A 25,149-nucleotide genomic window follows, 5' to 3' on the forward strand; every position below is an offset into this window, starting at 1 on the left:
ATCCCGAGGCAGCTTCTGCTAAGTTGCTATAGTCAGTGCCCATTTGAACTTGCAGCTTGACAGAGTCTCAGTCTTCTCCAGAAACCAGGGCTCCCTGGTATCTCTTTTTAGATAATACCCTGTTCAGCCCTTGGGGCCCAATCTTAGGAAGGATCCAACCTGTACTGATCAGTGCCCTGTTCCTGATCCTAGGCTTCCCTGAACTGCAGGGCATGCACACACACAGTATACAACCTTTCATCCTGCCTTAGGCAGTAGGGCTTTCTCCAGAGTCTCCAGAATGGCAGGGCCCATCCCCTGAACATCACCGTGAGGTGCAGCTATAAATTGATGACAGTCTGTCCCTATTTGGACTACTGCCTGATGTAGAGTCAGGCTTCTCCAGCAACCAGGGCTTCCAGTGGTCTCTTACTGGGTGATATTCTGATCAGCCCACCTTACCCAGCCCTGGCAAGTCAGTTGAGTTCCTTCTAGATCTGTTGTCAGGGGAATAGAAGATATTGGGTAGGTTAGTGCTTGGAATTGTTTTCTGATTTATTTTCTCTTTTGTAGTAATATTATATTTTAGATTATAATTGGCTGTTTGAAAACAATTTTTTATAGCATGGGATGATATCCTAAAAATTGACTATAATCAGGCAGAAATTTATATATTTTTCCAAAGAGGAGAAATCATTATGTTTCAGAGTAAATTGGGCCCTAAATAAAAGGTGGCTCAAAGCATACTGAATATGTAAATACTAAGAATTTGTTTTAACCTTTGTACTAGATATTAAGATCTTATGAGATTAAAAAAAAAATCAGGGGATCCCTGGGTGGCTCAATGGTTTAGCGCCTGCCTTCCACCCAGGGTGTGGTCCTGGGGTCCCGGGATCGAGTCCTGCGTCGTGCTACCTGCATGGGGCCTGCTTCTCCCTCTGCCTGTGTCTCTGCCCCCCCCCCCCTCTGTGTGTGTGTGTCTCTCATGAATAAGTAAAATCTTAAAAAAAAAAAACCATTGTTTTCTTAAGCCCCAAACCATACAGATGATTCAGCTGACTGGGAAGAAGCTCACCTACCTTTCAGAACTGTCTTCTAAAAAATTAGTGTTTTACATTATTTTTCAGAACCTATGTCTGGTTCTACAGGAAGTTGAGCATGTACATATCCAACATTGAGTGCAAGAAGGTATTGTGAAACTACTGATGGGAATTATTTAGAGATTTTGCAAAACTCTTTGAACTTTGTTATTTACTGGATGGCAACAATTAACTAGCTTCATTGTAATGCACTTGAATTCAGGGTTACACCCATACCTGCCAATGAAGCAGATTTGCAACCCCAAACAACACAACTGGAAGATTGCATTAATATGCCATTGAGAATATCTAATATGTGGTTACTAGTCAATGTCATTCTCATCTTGTGGGCTTCTTGTTCTCATGGACAAGGTAAGGTGAAGCAGATCTGAACACTTCCCTCTTAAATATATCTACTTAAATATAGTTTTGATTGAATTGACTGGCAGAAATAGACTGTGTTGTTAGACAGTAATAAAGAATGCATTTTTGTAAAAATTGTTACATATTCGCTGAAGACTAAAATAAAAAATATGTTTTCTGTTTTCTGGGTTCTACAGCATGAAAGGCCACTTAATTTTGATTATGGATGTGTGTAAGTATGTTCATGAAAACTTAACTAGAAGATATGTCACAAAAAACTAGCTTGTAACTCCAAAATGTATCTAGGATTCTCATATAATGCAAGGAAACTTTGGGGTGTGATGAATATCCTCATTATCTCATGTATGATGATGGTTTTATGGATTTATAGTCAAACCTCATCAAATCATACATTTTAAAATGTGTATAGTAATTTTAAATATTTAAATATTAGGTATTGCAATTATACCTCAATACAGCTGCTAACCATCATTAATGTTACCATCAATTTAATATTTTAAGAAAATGAGCTTGGGTAATAGGCACATCTCTTTTAATAAAAAGTGGAATATGGGGATCCCTGGGTGGCACAGTGGTTTGGCGCCTGCCTTTGGCCCAGGGCGCGATCCTGGAGACCCGGGATCGAATCCCACGTCGGGCTCCCGGTGCATGGAGCCTGCTTCTCCCTCTGCCTATGTCTCTGCCTCTCTCTCTCTCTCTCACTGTGTGCCTATCATAAATAAATAAATTAAAAAAAAATTAATAAAAATCAGAATATGTTCTTAATTCCTTGTGGAATGCCAACAAGGTTTAATTCATTTTTCTGAGATCGTTGGCAAATGTTGAAAATAAAAGAAAGTTTAAAATCATTTCTATTATTAAAATTATAAATTCTTCATTATAGTTTTTAAAAAAATCTGTCATTTTATTTTATTCTCTGGTCCTCTGTTTCCAAGTTACTGTAAATGAAACCTCTAACGAACTTTGTGGTACCTCACTAAATACCAGGTATGAATGCAATATGCATCACTATGTGTTATTCCTTTCATAATTTGTTACATGTTGGGTTTGTGTGTTATTTAAGTCTGTATCTGGGAAATCTTCATTATCAACAACAATGAACAGCAACACAACAAAGCCTCCTGTCCAGTCCTAAATGTTTCAGTGCAAAGTACCCCAGTTCACCAATGGGGAGGGCTCTATTGGCAGTGTACTTGTGGAGGAGCTGGGTGGATGTGTTATTTGATTGTTTTTTTCTCCTAATTCCCAAATATATGTTAAATGGTCTAGTTCCCTACACTGGATTAGAATTAGCATTGAAAGGCTATTTCTAGATAAGAGAAATAGTAGAGGAAAGAGGATTTGCAGATATGCAAGGGAAATGTGAAACATGGACAAACCTTGACCTGATATTTCAGCTGAAAATGAATCTTCTAGGGACTAGTGAACTCTTTCTAAAAGTGGCCTTTAGACTAAATGCCCTGCTCATTTATGCTATACCTATGTTTAGATGCCAAGGGAGAAAGCAACCCATGTAGTAGAAGAACTCTTCTGTGTAGATTGAAAAATCCTTGTGTATTCAACAGCATGGTTTTATTGTGCAATATATTGTCCTTTGTGTTGCAGTAGAGGCTGGAAAGGGAAGGAATACCACAGGTATGCCTCACACAGCCCTTCACTTAGAAAAGAAAACCACTTAATGAGGAGGAAGTCTATGTGAGGCCAAAGTTTTCACTATTCCTTTTATATTTGGTGTCTGGAGATTTCACTCACTGTCTTCTGAGAACAGCTATACATTTATTTATTTATTATTTATTCATTCATTCATTCATTCAGCTAGCTAGCTAGCTAGCTATACATTTAAAGTGATGTGAGTACTATTTTTTCCAGGTTGGTATGTGTTTCATGACTGCAGATTTCTTAGGAAACCTAGTTCTTCATCTGATAGCAATAGAAAACCATATCTTTTTTTTTTAATGAAAACTCAGAGTTTTAAATTAAAATTGCACAGTCATCCATGGTTCATGACCATTTTCCTCATGTTTGTGTCATTTGTATGGCTGATTTCCAATTTTTAAAAATATGAAGTGAATAACTTTTAATAATGTGTCAACTCCCTTAAACTGAAACACCTGGGTGGCTCAGTGGTTGAGCATCTGCCTTTGGCTCAGGGTGTGGTCCTGGAGTCCTGGGATGGAGTCCCACATTGGGCTCCCCTTGAGGAGCCTGTTTCTCCCTCTGCCTATGTTCTCTGCCTCTCACTCTTTCTCTGTCTCATGAATAAATAAATAAAATCTTAAAAAACAAACCCCAACCAACCAACCAAAAAAAAAAACCTTCCTTAAGCCAACTAGCCAAAATGAAAGTTAGAATCCCTACAAAAAAAATCTATAGCTGATTATTATGGTGATTATTTATATAATTGTTATATTTATTATTTTATAATTATTATGAATCACCTTATTCCCCCCCAGCACTTGGAGTAACCACCACCCAGTAACACCTGGTCACTATTTCCTTGCTTTCTCTCTATTCAGTGTGCTTGCCTCTGCATATACTTCTAAAAGGTGTATTTAATTTTAATTTTTTTTTTATCAAGGTGGATCATCCTGTATGTACACTTTGGGGCATCAGTTTGTACAAGTAATATTTATTGAATTCCAAAGTATCACCTACATTTTATTTCATTTATTTATTTTTTTAAGTGGTCTCCATGCCCACCGTGGAACCCAATGCAGGCCTCGAACTCATAACCCTGAGATCAAGATCTCATGTGCTGAGACCAAGAGTTGGATGCTAAACCAACTGAGCTACCCAGGCATACCTACATTTTAAAACAGCACTATGGGAGTTGTTTATATATCATACACAAAGCAATAAACTTATAAAACCAAAAGAAATGTTAGTTGATAGAAAAGCTATGTCTCAGAAGAAAACTTACACAATGTTATTTGTCTGTTATATTTCAGTAAGCTCAAAAAATAAATCTTAATATTAAATTATTTAAAAATAGTGCAAAGGAAGCCAAAGACCATCAATAAAGTTCATTCCAAATTTTAAGCTAATATATAATATTGTTTTGTGAAGTTTCATATCACCAAAGGTAAAAAAGAACATTAAATAATAACCGTGTTATCTACAAGAAACAGAGCTCACAAAGACTAAAAACTTCCTCAAAGTATACAATTGAAGAACAATTAATAGGCATTCGAAAAGACCTAAATACATTTATATTTTATACCATTCTGGAATAGGAAGGCACAACATCACAAAGCTATGAATGTTTTAGTAAATTATTAAGTTTAAAGGTAATTTCAAATAAAAATAGGGTTATTAAAAGGAACTTGATAAGCTGATTTAAAAGGTCAAAGTTGGAAGATCAAAGCCTTACACCAGTCCCTTCCACAAGAGACAAATAAAGAAAAAAGATTAGGATGAAAGGCCATAAGTAGTTTTCTATACTTATAAATGACAGCCTACATTCTATCCTGTGACCTTTCCTGTGGAATGTACATATGAGCTTAAGAATGTGTAATCTGTTGCTGTTGGATAAAATGCTCAGTGTTTGTTTATAGATCCCATCTGGTCTAAGAGGTAGTTTAAGTCCATTGTTTTCTTGTTGACTTTCCATCTGGATTATCTATCCATCATTGATAATGCACTATTAATGTTCTCTACTATTAATGCATTGAGTATACCTCCTTTCAGATTTGTTTGTAATGCTTATTATATTTAGGTCTACAATGTTGGGTGCATGTATATTTATTATTTTATATCTTCTTGATGAGTTGACCTCATTCTTGTTAAATGATGACCTGCTTTGTTCTTGTAGTACCTTTGACTTAAAGTCTGTATTATCTAAGTGTAGATACACTTGCTTATTTTGTATTTCAGTTGCATAGAATATCTTTTTCCATTTTGATTCTGTGTGTATTCTTAAAATTCAAATGGGTCTTCTGTAGGCAGTATATAGTTATGGTTTTGACTTTGTTTTCTTTCAGCCACTTCATGCCTTTAACTATAAATGGATTACTTTATATTATACATTATATTATAAGATATATTGCTTTAACTATAAATGGATTAATTTTCTAATCAAAAGTAATTATAGGTAAGGACTTACTGATGTTATCTTATTAATTGGGGGTGTTTTGCAGTTCCTTTAATCCTTTTTCCTCTCTTATTGTCTTTCTTTTTGTGAATGATGATTTTTCATCTTGGTATCTTTTAATTCCCCTTTCTTTATCTTTTGTATATCTACTTAGGTTTTTGCTCTGTGGTTACCATGAAGCCTGTTTCAAATATCGTATAGATATAACCCTTTTATGCTAATGACAATTTAGTTTCTATTGTATATAAAAATTCTACCCTTTACTTCCTTCCAATATTGTGTTTTTCATGTCACAGTTTACTTCTTTTTATTTTCTATTTCCATTAAATTCTTGTGGTTATACTTATTTTTATTTCTTTTTTTTTTCTTATTTTTATTTCTTTTGTATTTCAGCCTTAATATTAGAATTAAGTGGTTAACACACCACCATATTACAGATTTAGAGTATTTTGAATCTGACTATACTTATCTTACAGTATGTTGTTTATTTTTATGTTTTCTTGTTATTGTGAAAGATACTCTTTAAACTTGAGAAACTCCTTTCATCATTTCTTGTAAGGCTTCAATCATTGGCCATTAACAATAGATCCAATTTCTAATCTCTCTCCCCTACCTGGATGTCGGCTGGGTAGGACTGCAAGTTCCAACTCTAAAGATAGGGCTGGTTCCTTTGGCAACCAAAGGAACCTTCTAAAGGTTGCTGCATTAACATAACTAAAGACACCTTTATTACACTGGTCACTTAGGAAATTCCAAGCATTTTAGGAGCTCAAATGTGGGGACAAAGACTAAACATATATTATTATAAATCACAGCCTCACTATTAATATTGTACAAGTAAATTGGGATTGTGGTATATCGGCTGCATAGTATCTTAAAAGCTTTGTGCTGTTTGCTTAAAGAAATTTCCTTCTATTTGTGTTTGCAAGAATTCTGTTTATCATATTTTCTTTTTTGACCAAGTATGTGTGTTAGAATATATTGAATTATTATCACCATATCTACATCTGTTAAGATGTTTAGTCACTAATAACATTCTTTCTCCAGGCTTACAACTTTGTACTTTGCTAGTTTAGAAGGTAGATCATAATTTACAATGCTTTCACTGGGACCAAATCAATATTTCCCTTTACTGAAAGTTGATGGCAACTCTGTTATCTTGGGCCTCTCCTATTGTTAAACTAACAGGCATAGGAGTGAATTATGTACCCAAGCTGGGATATTGACTGAATTGCCAAAGAGTTATTGTTTCCTACTACATGATTATGAGAATGGGGAAATTATATTTGATTGCAGAAAATTCTCTGGGGTTTCTCTTTTCCATTTCTCTCTGTATCAATAAAGTTTAATAGAAAATATCAGCAACCTACTAAATGAAAGGTTGCTATGGACTCTGACAATTTGGAAATGAAGTTTGGTTAACCCCATCAGGTAGAGGACTTGGGCTAGTTTGGATGCTGGCTGAAGAGGAAGGAAAGATACAATGGGATGTAGAGAAAAATTATAATATTAATCACAGCCTAATCAATAAATTAATGAGGACTATAGCATTATATTTTTGTTTTGATTCTTATGGGTATATTTGTGTATTTTCAACTTTTTTCTTTCTTGATGTTATGCTTTGGTGAAAGGAAATGATTTAGCTTTTAAGATACATGCTACCTCTGTGGGACTGTGACGAAAGTAAGGTAACAACATCACCAAATATCCAGAGGATGTACTCTTGGAAGTTTTGACTCCCATTTATAGGAAGAGAACAAAAGCATCTTCAGTATAAGGAGGCAAATTTGATCTTGTTAGGTGGACTATCATTCCTGTTATTGTGATGAACAGTGGTGGATCACGTTATTTCATTGATGTCATCAAGCACCACACCCAAACTTCTATACACTGCTGTATACTTTTAAGATTGAGAGCATATAAACTAAATTTCTCATTATTCCTTTTTTGTTGGTTTTTATTGAGTTTTGCCTATAGGAGCAGTAGTAGGAAATCAGAAACAAGGAAGATCATTCTGGCTTTATCAGTGTGGCAGTTCCAACAGTAGTTATAAATCAATATATTCAAGTGGAGATTGAGTGATCCAGAGGTAATACTACCTTTGGAAGTCCTGCTAGTTTGTCCTTGTTCTTCACTAGACCCAGAACTACAAAACTCTTTCCAACAACAGAGCAACAGGTGCAAGCTTTAGGAGCCATCTTGAAAACAATAGAATCTTTTGCTTTGATATTATACTTATTATTCTTTATGTTCTCCAGATATTTCACCCTCCCATTTGATCTTGCAGACTTTTCTCACCTTTACAACTAATTACCTATATTTAATTCTCAATGGTAAAGATAGCTAGATTGGTTTCTGTTCCCTGACTGAATGTGATAATGCAATAAGTGAAAACAGAAAAGACATTCATTGTATGCAAAGTTTAAGATGTGTGGAAAGCCAAATGGAAGTGAAGTAAGGTTTCTACATTTTACTTGATAAAGTGTCAATACCAGGAGGGAGTGATAAACTATATATGTCTATATTAATACTTAGGCTACTACTACTAAAACTATACAAAGAAGTATAGTCAACAATATAGATATGTCAAAATTGTTTTAAAATGTTGGAGAAACCCACAGGGAAGGCAAGAAAAGGAAATGGGAACGAGAAACAGAGAAAACACACACACAACAAATAATAAAATGGCTGACATAGGCTTTAATATAACAATAATTACTTTAAATGTAAATGGTACAAATACTTTAATTAAAAGACTGACAGGGGCACCTGGTTGGCTCAGTCAGTTGGGTAGCTGACTCTTGGTTTTGGCTTAGGTCATGATCTCAGGGTCCTGGAATTGATCCCTGAGTTGGGCTCCATACTCAGCTGGGGAGTCTGTGGAATCTCCCTCTCCCTTTGCTTGTGTGTGCTCTCTCTCCCTCAAATAAATACATGTTAAAAAAAAAAAGGCTGATAATGGCAGGGTGGGCACATAAACAAGACCCAACTATAGGCTATCTATAAGAATTTCACTTCAAACTTGAAGATATGGTTTGACTCTAAGTAGAGGAGTGGAAAAAGTCCCTGGTTTGTTCGATATATTTCATTTGAAGCACTGGTGCTATTCTCTCAACCGCTCACTGCTCCCCAACTGCACAACTCATGAATCAGTACTCTGGATGCAGAAAGAGAGTAATGGACCTCCTTTGTAGCTGGGAAGCCTTGTGTTCACACAAACGCGCTCACTTTCAAGTGCTGAGAAGCCCTCTCTTGGCATTGGGCTATGACACCTTGTGGGAGAAATATTAGTGGTAAAGCCAAATTGACTCTCTTCAAAGCAACCAATCTTGGATCTTTTGCTGCAGTGGCATGCTGGAACTTCTCTGCTGGACTCCTGAACTTCTACAAAATCTCTCTTATCCATTGGTAATTGTTTAAATTAGTGTTCTCCAGGGGCTCCTAGACTGTGATTGAGAGGAACTGGTGCTAGTTCATGGGCTATTTCAGGATCTATACAGCAAAGCCAAGGTCTGTGTACCTATTACTATGTACGTGGGTGGGTGAGTCTCATTCCCAAGTCCTTTAGTGTACGGTGCTAGTTACAGAGTAAAAGCCAAATGGGGCTGTAGCCCAATTCTCCAGATTATGGAGCTGTCTCTGTGTTTCTAGCCAGGACCACAGTTGGCAAATTGGCTGTCTAGGACCAGGCATGGGCAGGCCCGTCTTCTTCTTTTTTTTTAAAGATTTTATTTTTTTAATTCATGAGAGAGAGGCAGAGACATAGGCAGAGGGAGAAGCAGGCTCCCTGCAGGGGAGCCCAATGCGGGACTCGATCCCGGGACTCTGAGATCACGCCCTGAGCCAAAGGCAGACGCTCAACCACTGAGCTACCCAGGTGGCTTCAGGCCTACCTTCTTAAAACAACTCTCTTTGTTCTTGGACTGCACTAGAGTTTCACGATCTCCTACTTGGATCCCACATCTCCCACAAAGGTACTTTTGTCTATAAATAGATGTCAACTTGTTGGGGTAGATATGGTGAGGCATATTTTATCTATCATCTTGCTGACATCACTCATTCCTTGTGCTGTTGATGCTGGTAGGCTGGGTCAAGGGACCCAGAAGAAGTCCCACAGGACCAGCTAAGATCCTTGGCATTGTGTAGGTTGGAAGTCAAACATGAGCCAGCATGACGTGAAAGCAGAGTTTACTGAAGATATGGAGAGAGCAGTTACATTGTCTGGGAGATGAGTCTTGTATTTTTTGAGGGTCTGGGTTTTTTTTTTTTAATCGAGGATGGTGGTCTGGACTATGCATCTCCTCAGGCTTCCAGGAACTGGTTAGAACAAAAACGAGAGTCCAAGTATGATTCCTTGGAACCAGGAGGCCTTGGCGTCAAGAGGTCTAGCCCCAGTGGTCTCAAATATGCATATGATAACACAATTGGGTCATTTTCACTTGGTCCTTTCTTAGATGTCATCTACTTTAGAGAAGTCATCAATTTCTTGTCCCTTACAAAGAGGACATATGCTATTTGCTTGACAAGATATGCATAAATTGGCATGGGGGTGCAGGACCTAGCAAGAATAGAAGCAGGAAAAGGAACAAAAACCAGATTTTTATAGAGGCCTTCAGGTTCCCTGTCTCACTATTTTTGTTTTTATTTCTTAACATTTTTTGTTCTTTTTGTTTGGAGTTTCTTGTTATTTGGCTTGATTTTCTAGGAAACATTTTCCTCATAATTCCATATTTTTCATGTTTTATTTTTTATTCAGACAGTGTTTTGGCTTTTTTTTTTTTCCTGCTAGTGACTTAATCACTTACAATTTTTTTTTGACAACTACATGTTTAGTTTCCAAATGTCCATTTTAAAAAATCATCTTTATGCCAGTATGAATTACATACAATAAAACTCACACATATTGGTGTGTAGGCCAGTGATTTGTCAAACGCATACCTCTATGTAACCAGAAACCCAGTCAAGCAAGAGACAGTTTCCATCTTCTGACCCGTTCTATTCTTCTCTTGTCATTCAGTCTTCCCCAGTAACACCACACCAGGCAGCTGATATTCTTGTTAATATAGATTAGCTTTTCTTTTCTGCAGTTGTGTATCAATGGTTTTATAGAAATGGATTCTAAAATCTGGCTGCTTTATTTTAGCATAATGTCTGTGACATTCTTCTGTGCTGTTTCTTGTATCAGTAGCTCATTTCTTTCCATCATGGACTCCTATAGCATTATATGGATATAATTTGTTTATCCATTCTAATATGGGTGGACTTTTGGAGTATTTCCAGATTTGGGCAATTTTTTTCCAGGTTTAGGCACTTATGATTGAGTTATTTGTGAACATTCAAATTAAAGTCTTTGAATGACCATATATTTACCTAAATGATAAATACTTAAAGGAAAAACAGTTGAATACCTAAAAGGAAAATTGCTGGGTTATGTGCATAATTAAATCTGTAAGAAGCTGCCATGCTGAATTTCAAGTTAACTAACATTTTACTTTCCCATGAGCAGCGTATGAGAATTCCAGTTGACTCTCATCTTTATTAACAAACAGGATGGTCAGGTTTTAAATTTTAACCACTATCATGTACATATTATGGTATATCATTTTGCTTTAATTTTACTTTGCTGGGTGACTAATGTTGGTGAACACCTTTTCACCTGCTTTTTGCCATTGTTATATTTCCTTCTGTGAAACTTAATTTGTTCCCAAATGAAGTAGGTAGTTTGTCTTATAATTCAGTTATAATAGACACTTTGATGTTTGAGAAACAATTCCTTTATCAAGTATGTGATTTGCAAATATTTTTTCACATTTGTGTCTTATCTTTTAAGTTTCTAACAGTTTTATTTCCAGGAACATAGGGCTTAGCTTTCAATGAAATTCAAATTGACAGATTTTTAAATTATTTATTTTGTGCTCTACATAGGACATTTTTTTCCCAGCTTCAAAGTTGCAAAATTTTGTCATACTTTTTTTCCTGGAAAGTTTATATATGTACTTTTACATTCATGTCTATGATTGATTTCCAGATATTTTGTATATGGAATAAGGTTCATCTTTTTTCTCATATGGATTTTCAGTCGTTTAGCACAATTTGTTGGAAATAGTATCCTTCTACTCACTGGGTGACTTGTCATATTTGTCAGAAATCCCCTGAATATAGATGTGTATGTGTTTTTGTCTACTTCTGGACTTTTTATTCTTTCCCACAAATTTATATATTTATCCATATATCATGATGCCCTGCCTTGATTTACTGTAGTGTGAGTGCTCCAATTTGTTCTTAATTGTGGAAGGTAGAATAATGGCCTCCCCAACAATGCCCATGTCTAATCCCTGGTACCTGTGATTATGGTATCTTACATGGAGAAAGGAACATTTCAGATATCATTAATGTTAAAGGCCTTGAAATGGAGAAGTTATTCTTGACTTTCTAAATGGGCTCAGGGTCATACCATATGGAAAAGAGGAGGGGGATGGGGAGAGTCAGAGAGAGAGCAAGAGAGACAGACAGACAGAGACAGATGAGGTAGAAGAAGGATCAGAGAGGAAGTTGCTGACTTTAATGATGGAGAAAGACCATGAGCCAATAAATGCAAGAAGCCTCTAGAAGCTGGAAAAGATAAACAGATTTTTCCTTGGAGCCTCAAGAAAGGAACACAGTCCTGTAATACCTTGATTTAATTCAGTGACCTATCAATCAGATTTTGAACTGACAAAATTTTAAGAAGCAGATTAGTGTTGTTTAAGCCTGTAAGTATGTGGATTTTTTTGTAACTGCAGTAGAAAATTCATACAGTAATTTTTTATGTATTTTTGGCTTTTCTAGCTGTTCTCCATTTTCTTTGAGTTTTAGTATTACCCTGTTAATTTCTACAGAAAGCCTGCCAGGATTTTCACTGGAATTCAGTGAATCTGTGTATCACTTTAGCGATAGTTGATTGTAAAAATATTTTTTCCTCTAATTTAAGAACTTGTTTTAGCTCTCCATTTACTTAGGTCTCCTATAATTTTTCTCAGGAAGGTTATATAATTTTCACACTACAGGTCATGTACATGTTTTGTTAAATCTTTCCTTTTGTGGCACAGGATTTTTCTATTACTACTATTACAAATTTAAATTTTTGATTTTCCACTTCCCGTTATTATTGTATGAAAATACAACTTTATTTAATGTATTGACATTTTATCATGATCTTGCTTAATGTACTATTAGTTTGGTAGTATTTTTGTAGGTTCTATAGGTTATTACATCAATTATAGAGTTTCTGATGATTAAGAAGATTAACAGATTTACATTAGGCTTTGTAAAGGTTAAGGACATGGCAGGAGAGTAGGGAAATTTGACCACTTACAGTATAGCTATCCAGTATCATTCCTCAGGACGTTCTTCACCTTTGGTTCCAAACCACCAAGATATATGAAAGGCATCTCATTTTCTTGAAGGCTAATTAATAGACAGATTTACAAAAGTCTCATATGTCCTTATATATTTAAAACTAGTTTGTGTGACCAGTTAAACCAGGTGTAAGCCACAAATCTATATATTCCTACAAAATGTAGACAAGCTTGTACAGGGTATCTCCAAGGGAATTTTGTACAGCAAATTATAAATCACTAGGTACCACCTCCCATGCTTATCATGGCCAGGGGTTAGCATTGGGATTCTAGGCATATCTGGAAATAACCATAGAGCATTTTCATTCCACTTGTAAAATAATCCTATCCTTACACTGTTCATCTTCCTGATTCTGGGTCAAGCTTTCTTACGTACAAATTGCTCATGAATATTCTTTTTTTCCCCATGCATTTAAAATGACGTTTGTAGAATAGAAAAAGCAAAGAGGCAAGCACTAATGACACATAGGTACTGCTTTCAAGAAACACTTGAATTTTAACAAATATTCAAGCATAAACATGTTTCTGGCTTTGACAACTCTCCTACCTCCTTCCAGAACTGAAATTTGAACTTTGTGAAAGGTATTAGTAGAGTGATTTAATTTAATTGTAATTAATTTTACATTTCAAGATTTCTTGTTATGGAAGAGAAAATGTCTTACATAATAAACACATCAATCTTTTTAATTTAATTATCTATTTTTCTCTGGTATATATATATTATAACTACTAAGAAGTCTGGGATCTTAATCCACAAAATGCTATTCCAGTGTTCTAGAAAGGAGAACTATAAACTGTAATGGCCTCTTTTATTACTAGCATACTGTAATGTGTAAGTATAATTCAATTGAGAAAAATGTTCCTAAAATAAATTTTCAGAGGGTTTTAGTGATGAGAAAAAAAAGCTGTCTAGAAACATTGTTTTCATTTTACTAACTATTTTAAGACAACAATTTATCAGGGGTCGTTTTCGATTAATTTTGTGTAGTGTTTAATTCATTGATCAGGCTTTTTGTTCTAGGGATGGGATTTACTATGGTAGGTTGTTTATGAACTAACATGATGAATAAAATCTTCAATTCTGTTGTGAATTAGAAACTTGTGATATGCCAGTATTTGTGAACGCCAGACTCAAAAGCGGTGGCACTAGGTTTCAGCTCAATGACCAGCTGGACTTTGAATGCTATGATGGATATGAAAGCAGACATGGACGAAGCATGGGCTCTATAGTCTGCAGTAACAGTGGTTGGTCTGATATTCCCATGTGCTATGGTAGGTACTGTTTTATCAGGTATTCTTCTTCTTTTTTTTTTTTTTAGAATTAAAAAAATCTGTAATTGTTGAACGATTATGTTGTACACCTCCGTTGTCAACTATCCTTAAATTGAAAACAAACATCTTTTGTCCTCAACTAGCAGTTATTGGTTATCTGGAAATAAGGCTTGTAAAAGAAAAAGTGAGTTAAAAATGCTATCTGTTCCTTTTTAAAAATTTTTGAATTATCTGGAGATACTAAGGCACAATAATTAAAATCAAGGTGAATGCTTCTGATTTAATGTAAACTGAGAAGAAAAGGTGTTCTGAAGCCCAGAGAGAATACTCTATCTCTAACACATTAATTAGTGTTACTAATTAGTACGTTAATGTGATGTTTCTGATGGGCCATGTACATCACAGATCTGTGATTAAAGTATAATTATTTTTGGTTTACTAAGTGAATGCCTTTAAATTATTTTAAACTTAGCTCTCCTTAATAACAGTTTCGTTTCTTTTTTTTTTTTTTAAAAAGATTTTATTTATTTATTCATGAGAGACAGAGAGAGAGAGAGAGAGAGAGAGAGAGAGGCAGAGACAGGCAGAGGGAGAAGCAGGCTCCCCGTGGGGAGCCCAATGAGGGACTCTAACCCTAGACCCAGGGAAGGAAGAGGCTCAACTACTGAGCTGCCCAGGCATCCCAACAGTTTAGTTTCTTTCAACTTCCTCAGCTATTTTCCTCTCAAGTTTCTGCTTTCCCCCTCCTACCTTGAGAGTTCATTTTTGCAGGTCCCACGAGGAGCTCTTTATTTTCTGACTTTGACAAGTTCTGTGGACTATTGCATGAATCTCTGGTATTTGCCAAACAGCTGTCCAGGATCAGAAAGAGAGCTTGAATGTATGGGAAAATGAATGGATGCCGAATGTGCAAAGCTTTGACAACAAAATAGTATTTGGGAAATATCTGGGTAAATGGATTCTAGTCATGATGAACATGTGGGAACTTTATGAGCCGAGGCTAGATAAGAGGCAAAGGAAAGATTATTTAGTTTATATCAGGGCATCAGCATATAGATTAACTTTATCATTAATAAAGAACCATGAAAGAGTCTTTAAGGAAATTTGATTTGAAATTTGAACTTCTGAAAGTTGTTTTATTCCCCTCCCCCCTTCTTGTACACTATACTTGTGGTTGGCAAGAAAAAAATTCAGGAGTCTGTAGGATGAGAGAGGTGGGGATTGCATGGGGGTGATGGCTGAGTGGATGCAGAGCAGAGGACAGATTTGGGGTATACTTTGGTGGTAGAAAGGACAGAAAATATTACTAACTGTGTGTGTGAGAAAGAGTAAGATGACAAGGATTCATGTTTTATTTGATTTTTTTTTCAAGTAATCAGGTAAATGTCAGGGCCTTTCTGTGAAATGATGCTGGCAGGAGGAGGGGACTTTGGGGGGAATATCACAAGTTCTGACTTGGACACATTATGGCTGAGCTGTCACAGACAATACAAGTTGAATATGTAACCTACAGAGTTGGTGAGATGGGTCTAGCCAGGAGATATACATTTGGGATTATCACCACATAAATAATGATATCAAGGACACCTGGATGGCTTAGCAGTTGAGCATCTGCCTTTGGCTCAGGGTGTCACGTTGGGGTCCAGAGATGAAGTCCCCCATCAGGCTGCCTGTGAGGAGCCTGCTTCTCCCTCTGCCTGTGTCTCTGCCTCTCTCTCTCTCTCTCTGTCTCTCATGAATAAATAAATAAAATCTTTTAAAAAATAATGATATTAAGTTGGAAAAGTATATAGAATGACAAGAACAGAGAGCTCAGGACTGAGCCCTGAAGCATTCTAACATTTAAGTGTTCGACAGAAGAGCAATAGGTAGCAAAGTCCACAGAAAAAAAGGAGGATATGGAAATTGGGAGGAAAGAATGTAGGAATGAATGTTGTCATGGATATGGAGAGAAGAAAATGACTAAAGGAAGAGAAAATATGCCAGAATGATTAAGGGTGGAGCCTGTAGGTCAGCCTGGATGGGCTCTCATTCTAATTCCACTACTTGCTAAGCATGTCTTAGGGCAACGTATCAAGCCTAGTTGAAGCTTTGTTGATTCCTCTTTATCCATAAAATGCTTTAAAATGTACAATATACAATTGTTCTAATATTTCAAAAGGTTGCTTTGGTTGTAGACAAAATAAATCAATATGTCTTTCTAGAAGACTGAATATGACAAATTTGGCTATGTAGAGGCCAACAATGGAAGGAATACATGGTGCAGAACTTAAACAGAGTTTCCTGAAGAAAAATGATCACTAAGAACTTCAGTACAGCATGTGGTCATAACTCTTTCAAGATGTTCATGTGAACATGTGGGATAGAAGGTGCATAATATTGCCACAGGAAATCATATGCCAAAGGGAAGATTCTTTTTTTTTTTTTAAGATGGAGGACATTATAGCCAAGCAAATGCTAAATAAGATATGATAGAGACTGAATGTGCGAGGTAGACATTTCCCTGTGGGGGTGGAGGGAAAGGGAACCAGAGCTCTGTGGAGGTTTCCTTGGCAACACAGCCACTTCTGACTTTGTAACAGGAAGAAGGAAGGAAAACAGATGTGTAAATCTCATGCTGGAGAGAAGCAGGAGCCGAATAGAAAAGGTGTACAATGGAGACTTTGAGAAAGGGGCACACAGTGAGTTTATTATTGGGATGAGATAGACTTGCTTGCAAGTGTCTTGGTCCTAGTTAAAGTTGATCAATTCAGGCTGTCACTGAACACCTATTTATGAGCTAGAAATAGGCCAGGAGAAAATGGTGAAACCCACAGACATGGCTCTACCTTTTGGGAACTCTCATTCCCATTTGAAAAAAACCCCAGTGAGTTAAGCCAAATAATGAATTGGATGATAAGAAAACATTTTAAGTCTATTTTATACACAACTGTGTTCAAGGAAACAGAAGAAGCCAAGAACTTAGGAAATGGCAGAGTGGGGATGGAGGGCTCTATTTTATATAGGATGGCATATGCACAAAGAAAAGCTGAAAAGCCTTCAAAATAGAGATGAGGGTCTGTGCAACAGCTGAAAAAAAACTTGAGCTGTTTAAAAAAATCCAAAGATCAAAACGTCTGGAGTCTGGATTGTCAGGGGGAGAGAGATGTAAGTTATCTTGGAAGTGTAGGCAAGCAGTGCATCATGAAGAGATTGGATTTTATTTTAATTAAAAAGGAAGGCTCTTAAGATGATCATGAATTTCTTTTCTGAGTCAGGTTTTATGAAATCAGAAGCTTTTACAATTTTGAGGGGCCTTCTTTAAAAAAGAATTCAAAATCCTGAGTATATAAATCCCAAAGTCTTTCCAATGTCATTGCATGTCAGAAAAATGGGATGGAGTAGGAGCTGAGGTGACAGGGATAGTGGCAAAAACTGATGTGGCCAATAAGGCTTTTGTTGCAGATTTGATAAAACTTACGACTTTGTGAACGCATTGGTAGGGATTGACCTGCCTGATAAGGTCTCCAAAAGTTGAATGAACAAATGACAGTTTAGTTTCAAATAACTTCTCTTGACCATGTAGCAGAAAATTGCACAAAGTTTGGCTCATATCTGAGTTTATTGTCCTGGGCATTCTCTCCTTTGGGGAGAGATTTCCAAAGAATTATTGTTGGGTGCCTGGGTGGCTTAGTCGGTTAAGTGTCTGACTTCTGCTCAAGTCCTCATCTCAGGGTGGTAGGGATTGACCTTGTGTTGGGCTCCATGCTCAGAGTACCTCTCCCTCTGCTTCTCTCACTCAAATAAATAAGTAAATAAATAAATAAAATATAGAAAAGAAGTATGTTTCCAGCAAACATGTTTCCAGCAATCTTAAATAAATGTACACTTAAAAAAAATTTGAACTAGCATTTCCAAGTATCAGTGCCTGGATTTATGATTTTGACTTTTGAACAAAGACAGATATCTCTAATTCAGGGTATGCCCATTCAAACTCTTCTTTATATTACATTTTAAAAGTCATTATCTGGGGTGCCTGGGTGGCTCAGCTGATTAAGCATCTGCCTTCAGTTCAGGTCAGGGTACCTAGGTCCTGGGATCAAGCCCTGCATTCAGCTCACCCTCAGTGGGGAGCCTGCTTTTCCCTCTGCCTGCTGTTCCCCATGCTTGTGCTCTCTCTTGCCCAAGTAAGTAAAATCTTTAAAAAAATAGTCATTATCTTTATATAAATAGAATAGTTGGAAAATAGCCAATAGCTAAGATTTGTATTTATTATTATTATTTGGTGTTATTAGGGCAGCATTTTTCACAACCTGATGAGATGAAATAAGCACAAAGTATATAAAGATACAAATAAAAGAATTGCTACATAGAAGATTGGAATAGACTTTTAGGAGAGATCCCTGAAGCTCTCAAGTGTGACCTTCTAATCTAAGCTACAAAACTCAACATTAAAACAAAAGCAAATTTGCAAAGTTATTTTTTGTGGCATTACTTTTAAAAATGGTTATCTTACATCTAATTTTATGATTATGTGTTAATACTTCTAGATAGTATGAATACTCTTTTTAGTATGATTCTAATTTTTAAATTTCAATTTTTAATCTTATAAATTAATTAGCAAGATAGGATTTCTAATAAGAAAAATTCAGTTTTGATGGTACTTAGCAATCTCTCAAATATCACAAATTTTAAGGAATAGTTTTACACCTTTCTAATTTGAATCAACAATTTATTAATAGTTACTATAATTATAGTATAAGAACAGATAGTTGTATATTGCATGAATATTCACACTAGAATATGACTGTGGATTTGAACACATTTCTTTATTTTGTTTTGTGTTTCAGTTTGATTTCTTCACTTATAAAGTATCATGTAAGCTTTTTAAGTTTTTCTCTAGCTAAAATACATTAGAAATGTTTCTCTTTAGAGTTCTAGGTCCCCAATTATATTAAACAAAAATGCCAAATTTTTACTTAAATGTTTAGTTTAAAAATTATAGCACTAGTTTTTATTTAATGTAAGACAATGATTTTCTTTTTTGAGAAAATAAAGAAATATAACATTAAATTTTATCAATGTAAGTGATAAGATCAGATCCAGTCTAGGGACACTGACTTTACAAATAAATTTTTAGGACACATTTATTGCTGTTCAATGCCTTACTATTCCTCAGAATCCTGTATGGATTTAGAGGGTATATAAAATCTAATATGTAACAGCTTTCAAAGAAGATAAATTCTTCAGATAGATTCTGAAGCCCGTCTGTATATGCAATACCTTGCCCCTCATTACTACATGACACATGTAAAATTGATTTTGGCAATTATTAATTATGTATTCTTATTAAATTTTACTTTTTTTCTTTTTTAGAAAGCAACTGCAGGATTCCCCAAATAGAAAAATACTTAATTGTTGAGCCCAAGAAAGAAAAATATAAAGTTGGAGATGTGTTGAAATTCTCCTGCAGAGAAGGATTAACAAGAGTTGGACCAGATTCAGTTCAGTGTTACTACTTTGGATGGTCCCCTAATTTTCCAACATGTAAAGGTGAGTGTTTATCCTACAATTGCTGAAGTAAGAATTAGAATTTTGGATAGCAACCTTTTTTTTCCCCCTCTCTTAATTTTCTGTTGGCTTCCGGTGTATCTTTAACCGAATGCATTAAGCCAGAGATATACCTCATGAAGGACCTGTGCTGGGTAGTAGATACTTCAGGTTTCCTTATTTAAGAAATTAACCTCCAATTGTTTACTGAAATATGTGGTGGAAATATCCACAGGTGTTTATAGGGTGTCTGACACTGGAGAGATATTTGTTACTTTTCTTTTTGCCTATAATTCTGCCATTAGTATTGGACATCTTTAATAGCATGGACCTAAACTCATTTCATTGATTGTGTCTAAACAATATTAAGCAACTTTTGGTCAATTCAAACACATGTATGGCTTAATCAGAGTTAAAATATGTTGATCAAGTGCTTGTCTCTTGTCTCAAATGATGATACTTAAAAATTTTTTGATGAAATGTTGCCTGCAATATTAATATTAATACACTTGTACAGCCATATTTACTAATTGGTTTTAATACATCTTTAGAATATCTAGATCATTCGATATATTTTTTTGCTACTTTTCCCATTTGTCTGAACTACACTTTCAAGACTAAATTCCGGACTTTACTGAGGTTTTTAATCCACTCTTGATGTTTCTTATGTTTATAGGATTGTAAGGTAGTTAGAAAATATTTTTTGTGTGTTTAATTTTTTTATGTGTTACATCTAAGACATTTTGCTAATATCGGCTCACAAAGATGTTCTCTTATGTTTTCTAAAGTTTTAGGTTTTACATTTAGGTGTGTTTTTAGTTAATTTTTGTAATTGCGATGTAAGTATGAGATATAATACTTATTACACAGCTCTGATTTGATTTGTATATGTATATCCAATTGTTCTACATCATTTGTAGAAAAAAACCAATCATTTCCTCCTGAATTGCCTTTTGTAGCTTTGTCAAAAATCAATTGTTGATAATAGATGTGAGTCTATTTCTGAACTCCATTCTGGTTTTTTTTTTCCATTAATCTTAATGCCCAAACCCAGCTTCTTAATTACTGTGGCTGTGTAATAAGTATTGAAATCACATCATGTTAGTCCTTCAAACTTTTCTTCTTTTTCGTTTTTTAAGCTATTCTAGGTTCTTTGCATGTCCATGTGACTATTAGAATCAGTTTGTCAATTTCTACAAAAAAACCTGCAGTGATTTTGATTGGGGTAATACTGGATCTATAAATCATCAGAGAAAATTGATATCTTAACAGTATCAAATCTTTGGATCTATATTTCTTCTTTTATTTGGGCCTTTAGTTTATAATGTTTTCTAATTTTCAGTTTATCAGTTTTACACATCTTTAGCCAGATTTATGTATTGAAATGTCTTTTCAAGGCTGGAATATACTTCTAATAGGCTAGTTCAATATAAGTAATAGAACTGGGAAATGAATTTGTTGTAAACATCATTTTTTTGTTGCTTAAGAATGCTATAATAAATTATGTAATGAATAATAAATTGATTAAAGAAAAAATCTCTCCATTTTGGTGGATTTTTAAGTTATAAAATAGACACTATTACCATAATTTACACAGTATTTCTACTGTAGAGCTAGTAAAATCGTGTGGTACACCTCCTCAACTCACCAATGGGGCAGTTAATGAAACAAAGAAAGAAAAATATGAACACGACGAAGTGGTGGACTATGTTTGCAACCCTGGATTTTTGATGAAGGGTCCTAATAAAATTCAGTGTGTGGATGGAATATGGACAACCTTGCCTCTATGTATTGGTAATGTATAAAAATCATGAATCTTCACACTTGATTAAATCAATACTTTTTGTTTGTATTCATATAACCACATAAATTGTATTTTAAAGATAAACACGTTTTTGTGAAATTTTTACAGAGGCCAGGACATGCGGAAATACACCTGGACTTGCTTATGGCTATGCTCTTGGGTCTTCTGCCCCTCCCTATCACCATGGAGATTCGCTGGAGTTCAATTGCAAAGAAACATTTACATTGACTGGATACAGATCAGTTACATGTGTTGGAGGAAAGTGGACCCAACTTCCTCAGTGTGTTGGTGAGAATAGCATTTCTTGATACACCCAAGCCTAACAATATTTTTGAAATTTAGAGATTGTGGAGATGTCAGGTCTTATAAAGAATTCAAACATTTGTGGTTTATAGTTCAATATGTATCTGCAGAGGAAAAATATAAACTAGCAATTGAATTTAGGAATCTTTCTGTCCCTGATGTTAACATCGTTTATAAGTGTGAAGCTAGGGCAGCCCTGATGGCCCAGCGGTTTGGCGCCGCCTTCAGCCCGGGGTGTGATCCTGGAGACCGGGAATCAAGTCCCACACCGGGCTCCCTGCGTGGAGCCTGCTTTTCCCTCTGCCTGTGTCTCTGCCTCTCTCTCTCTGTGTCTGTCATGAATAAATAAATAAAATCTTAAAAAAAAGTGTGAAGCTAAATTTTACTTGCAGGTGTGTGTGTGTGTGTGTGTGTGTGTGTGTGTGTGTATAATTAACACATGAGTCCTAATTACCAGGAAAATATAACTATCTTTGCATAAATACCATTTTTGTTTTTATATGGCACTCTTTCTTCTTTCAGGCCCTGGGAAACAAAGAAATGAAGTTGAGAAAATACCCATTTGCTCTACTCCCATATGAATCTTGCCTCTCTCAAAGCTTCTAATGATGATTCCTCAGCCTGTTTCAAATGCAGCAAAAAGAAGTCCATGTGCTGGAGGGTGGGTGGGTAGCAGTCAGTAGTAGTGGAGGGAGGCAGCTGAAGGTGGCCCAGGAAAAAAAATTCTGATTCTCTAAAATCATCCCTTCCTTCAAGTCCCAACATGGAGAACCTTGGGGACTCTCTTTCGCTTTTCCCTTTAATGAGTTTTTTTCCAAGAGTTTTTCTGGGTTCTACATTCAGAGAGAGCCCTGGATGTCCAGTCTTATTTGTTCATCTGATTTCTAGACATTTATTAATCCCAGGAGAAGCTAGAGCTTAGACTCAGTCTCTGCATGAGAGCAGGGATTTCTACCCAATACTCAGAAGACTTGCTGACACAGGAGATATTTGATAGAAGTTTGTTAAATAGATCAATACATTTTGTTGCTTAGGAACCCATTTTTGCTAAACACATTCCTGTCAAAGGGATTGCCAGGACCAAACCTCAGTTTTGTGTTCTTCTATCCCTCCAAATGATCTCACCTCATTTCTTTCATATGGAGGGAAAAACCCAAGGTAGTCTTAGGTATGACAACTCTTAGCTTTTCATTATAACTTATGCCAAAACATCTGCTTTGGTGACTGCTTTCCCCTGCTGTGAGTTTGCCTTCTTAATGTGAATCCTCTACCTATACTAAATTTAATAGAACCTTTTCAACTGTCTTAGGTTTAATTCAATTTTTCCCTCTCAATGTTTACTTTGACCTCCACTCTTTCTTTCATTCTTCTCCATCTGTTTATTTTATTCTAATAAAGAAATCCTTTCAAGGATTGGACATGACAACCACCACCATCAGCCCTCCTGGCTGTAGATCTTCCTTCCATTACCTTCCTTTGAAGAATACCTTGTTTTATCTTCTTCAGCACTTTGGAACAATTCTAAAAATAGGACCAAGCCTTAGACCTCTAGTTTGTTTTGACTTCACTCTGTTCATCCTCACTGGACTCTGCTTTTTAAACCATTAACAAATACTGGCAAAGACCTACAATGAGATTCTATCCACTTCTAAAAGGGCTCTCATTTTTATTGAATTATTAAAATAGGTAGCTATATGAAAAGCTTCTATAGTCCATGCATAACATATTGAAACAAGCAAAAATTTATTATTATGGCATCATAATATTATTGGATTATAAGATGATCAGGTAAAAAATAGCTTCTCAAAGATTCTAAGAGTATATACAGCAAACAGTTCATGCCTTTAAACAATCTATTTCTTTTTTGGGTGTATTTTAATTTATATATATATTTATAGTTGACATACAGTATTATGTTAGTTTTAGGTGTACAAGGTAAGGATTTGATATTTGTATACACGGTAAAATGATCGTGGTAAGTCTAGTTAGCATCCATTACCATACATAGTTACAGAATTTCATTTTCTTGTGATGATAACTTTCAAGATCTTTTTTTTTAACTTTCAAGATCTACTTTTTTTTTTTTTTTTGAAAGAGAGAGCGAGAGAAAGCATGCATGCAAGCAGGAATGGGGGGAGGGACTGAGGGAGATGGAGAGAGACAATCTTGAGCAGGCTCCATGCCCAGCATGGAGCCCAAGGCAGAGCTAGAGCTCATGACCCTGAGATCATAACCTGAGCAGAAATCAAGAGTCAGACACTTAACCAACTGAGCTACCCAAGCACCCTTCAAGATCTACTTTCTTAGTAATTTAAAATTAGACAGCAAAGTACTGTTAACTATAGTCATTATGCTGTATATTACATCCCCATGATGTATTTATTTTATAACAGGAAGTTTGTAATCTTGACTCCCTTCACCCATTTCACTCACCTGCACCCCCATCTCTGGTATTTACCTATTTATTCTTTGTATCCATTAGCTTTTGTTTTGTTTTTTTTTTTTTTTAGATTTCACATATAAGTAAATGATATGGTATTTATCTTTTTTTTTATTTTTTAGGAACCTCCATACAGTTTTCCAAAGTGGCTGTACCAATTTATATTCCTACCAGCAGTGCACAAGGGATTCCTTTTCTCCACATCCTCATCAACATTGTTATTTCTTGTTTTTTTGATAATAGTCAAAGATGTGAGGTATTATCTCATTGTGTGGTTTTGATTTGCATTTCCCTGATGATTAGGGATGTTGAACATCTTTTCATGTTGGCTGTCTGTATGTCTTCTTTGGAGATATGCCTCTTCAGAGCTCCTGGGTGCCTCAGTTGGTTAAGCATCTGACTCTTGATTTCAGCTCAGGTCATGATCTCAGGGTTGTGAGATTGAGCCCAGCGTCAGGCCATGAGCTGGGCATGGAGCTTGCTTAGGATCCTCTAGTTACCCCATCCCCTCAGCCCCTTCTCCTCCAGCAAACTTCAGTTTGTTTCCTATGATTAAGAGTCTCTTACAGTTGTCTTTCTCTTTGATTTCATCTTGTTTTATTTTTCCTCCCTTCCTCTATGGTCCTCTGTTTTGTTTCTTAAATTCCACATGAGTGAGATCATATGATAATTGTCTCTCTCTAATTGACTTACTTTGCTTAGCATTATACCTTCTAGTTCCATTCACATTGTTGCAAATGGCAAGATTTCATTTTTTTTGATGGCTGAGTAGTATTCCAGTGTGTGTGTGTGTGTGTGTGTGTGTGTGTGTGTGTGTCTGTGTGTAACACCTGTTCTTTACCCATTCATCTGTTGATGGACATCTGGGCTCT

At 35.7% G+C, this 25,149-nt stretch overlaps 1 protein-coding gene across 1 annotated transcript in view; it reads left to right on the forward strand.

The window, feature by feature from the left end:
• Window positions 1-1,235: 1,235 nt before the first annotated feature.
• LOC112921721 (complement factor H-related protein 5-like) overlaps window positions 1,236-25,149 on the forward strand; it is a 36,053-nt gene continuing 12,139 nt past the window's right edge. The window contains exons 1-5 of the mRNA XM_072733145.1: window positions 1,236-1,430; window positions 14,025-14,201; window positions 19,557-19,733; window positions 21,342-21,524; window positions 21,643-21,822. Of these exons, the coding sequence (XP_072589246.1) occupies window positions 1,352-1,430; window positions 14,025-14,201; window positions 19,557-19,733; window positions 21,342-21,524; window positions 21,643-21,822 (796 nt within the window). The 5' untranslated portion in view covers window positions 1,236-1,351. The remainder of the gene's footprint in view (window positions 1,431-14,024; window positions 14,202-19,556; window positions 19,734-21,341; window positions 21,525-21,642; window positions 21,823-25,149) is intronic.

The sequence above is a fragment of the Vulpes vulpes genome, chromosome 13 (genome assembly GCF_048418805.1).
Source record: "Vulpes vulpes isolate BD-2025 chromosome 13, VulVul3, whole genome shotgun sequence".
Taxonomy (NCBI): Eukaryota; Metazoa; Chordata; class Mammalia; order Carnivora; family Canidae; genus Vulpes; species Vulpes vulpes.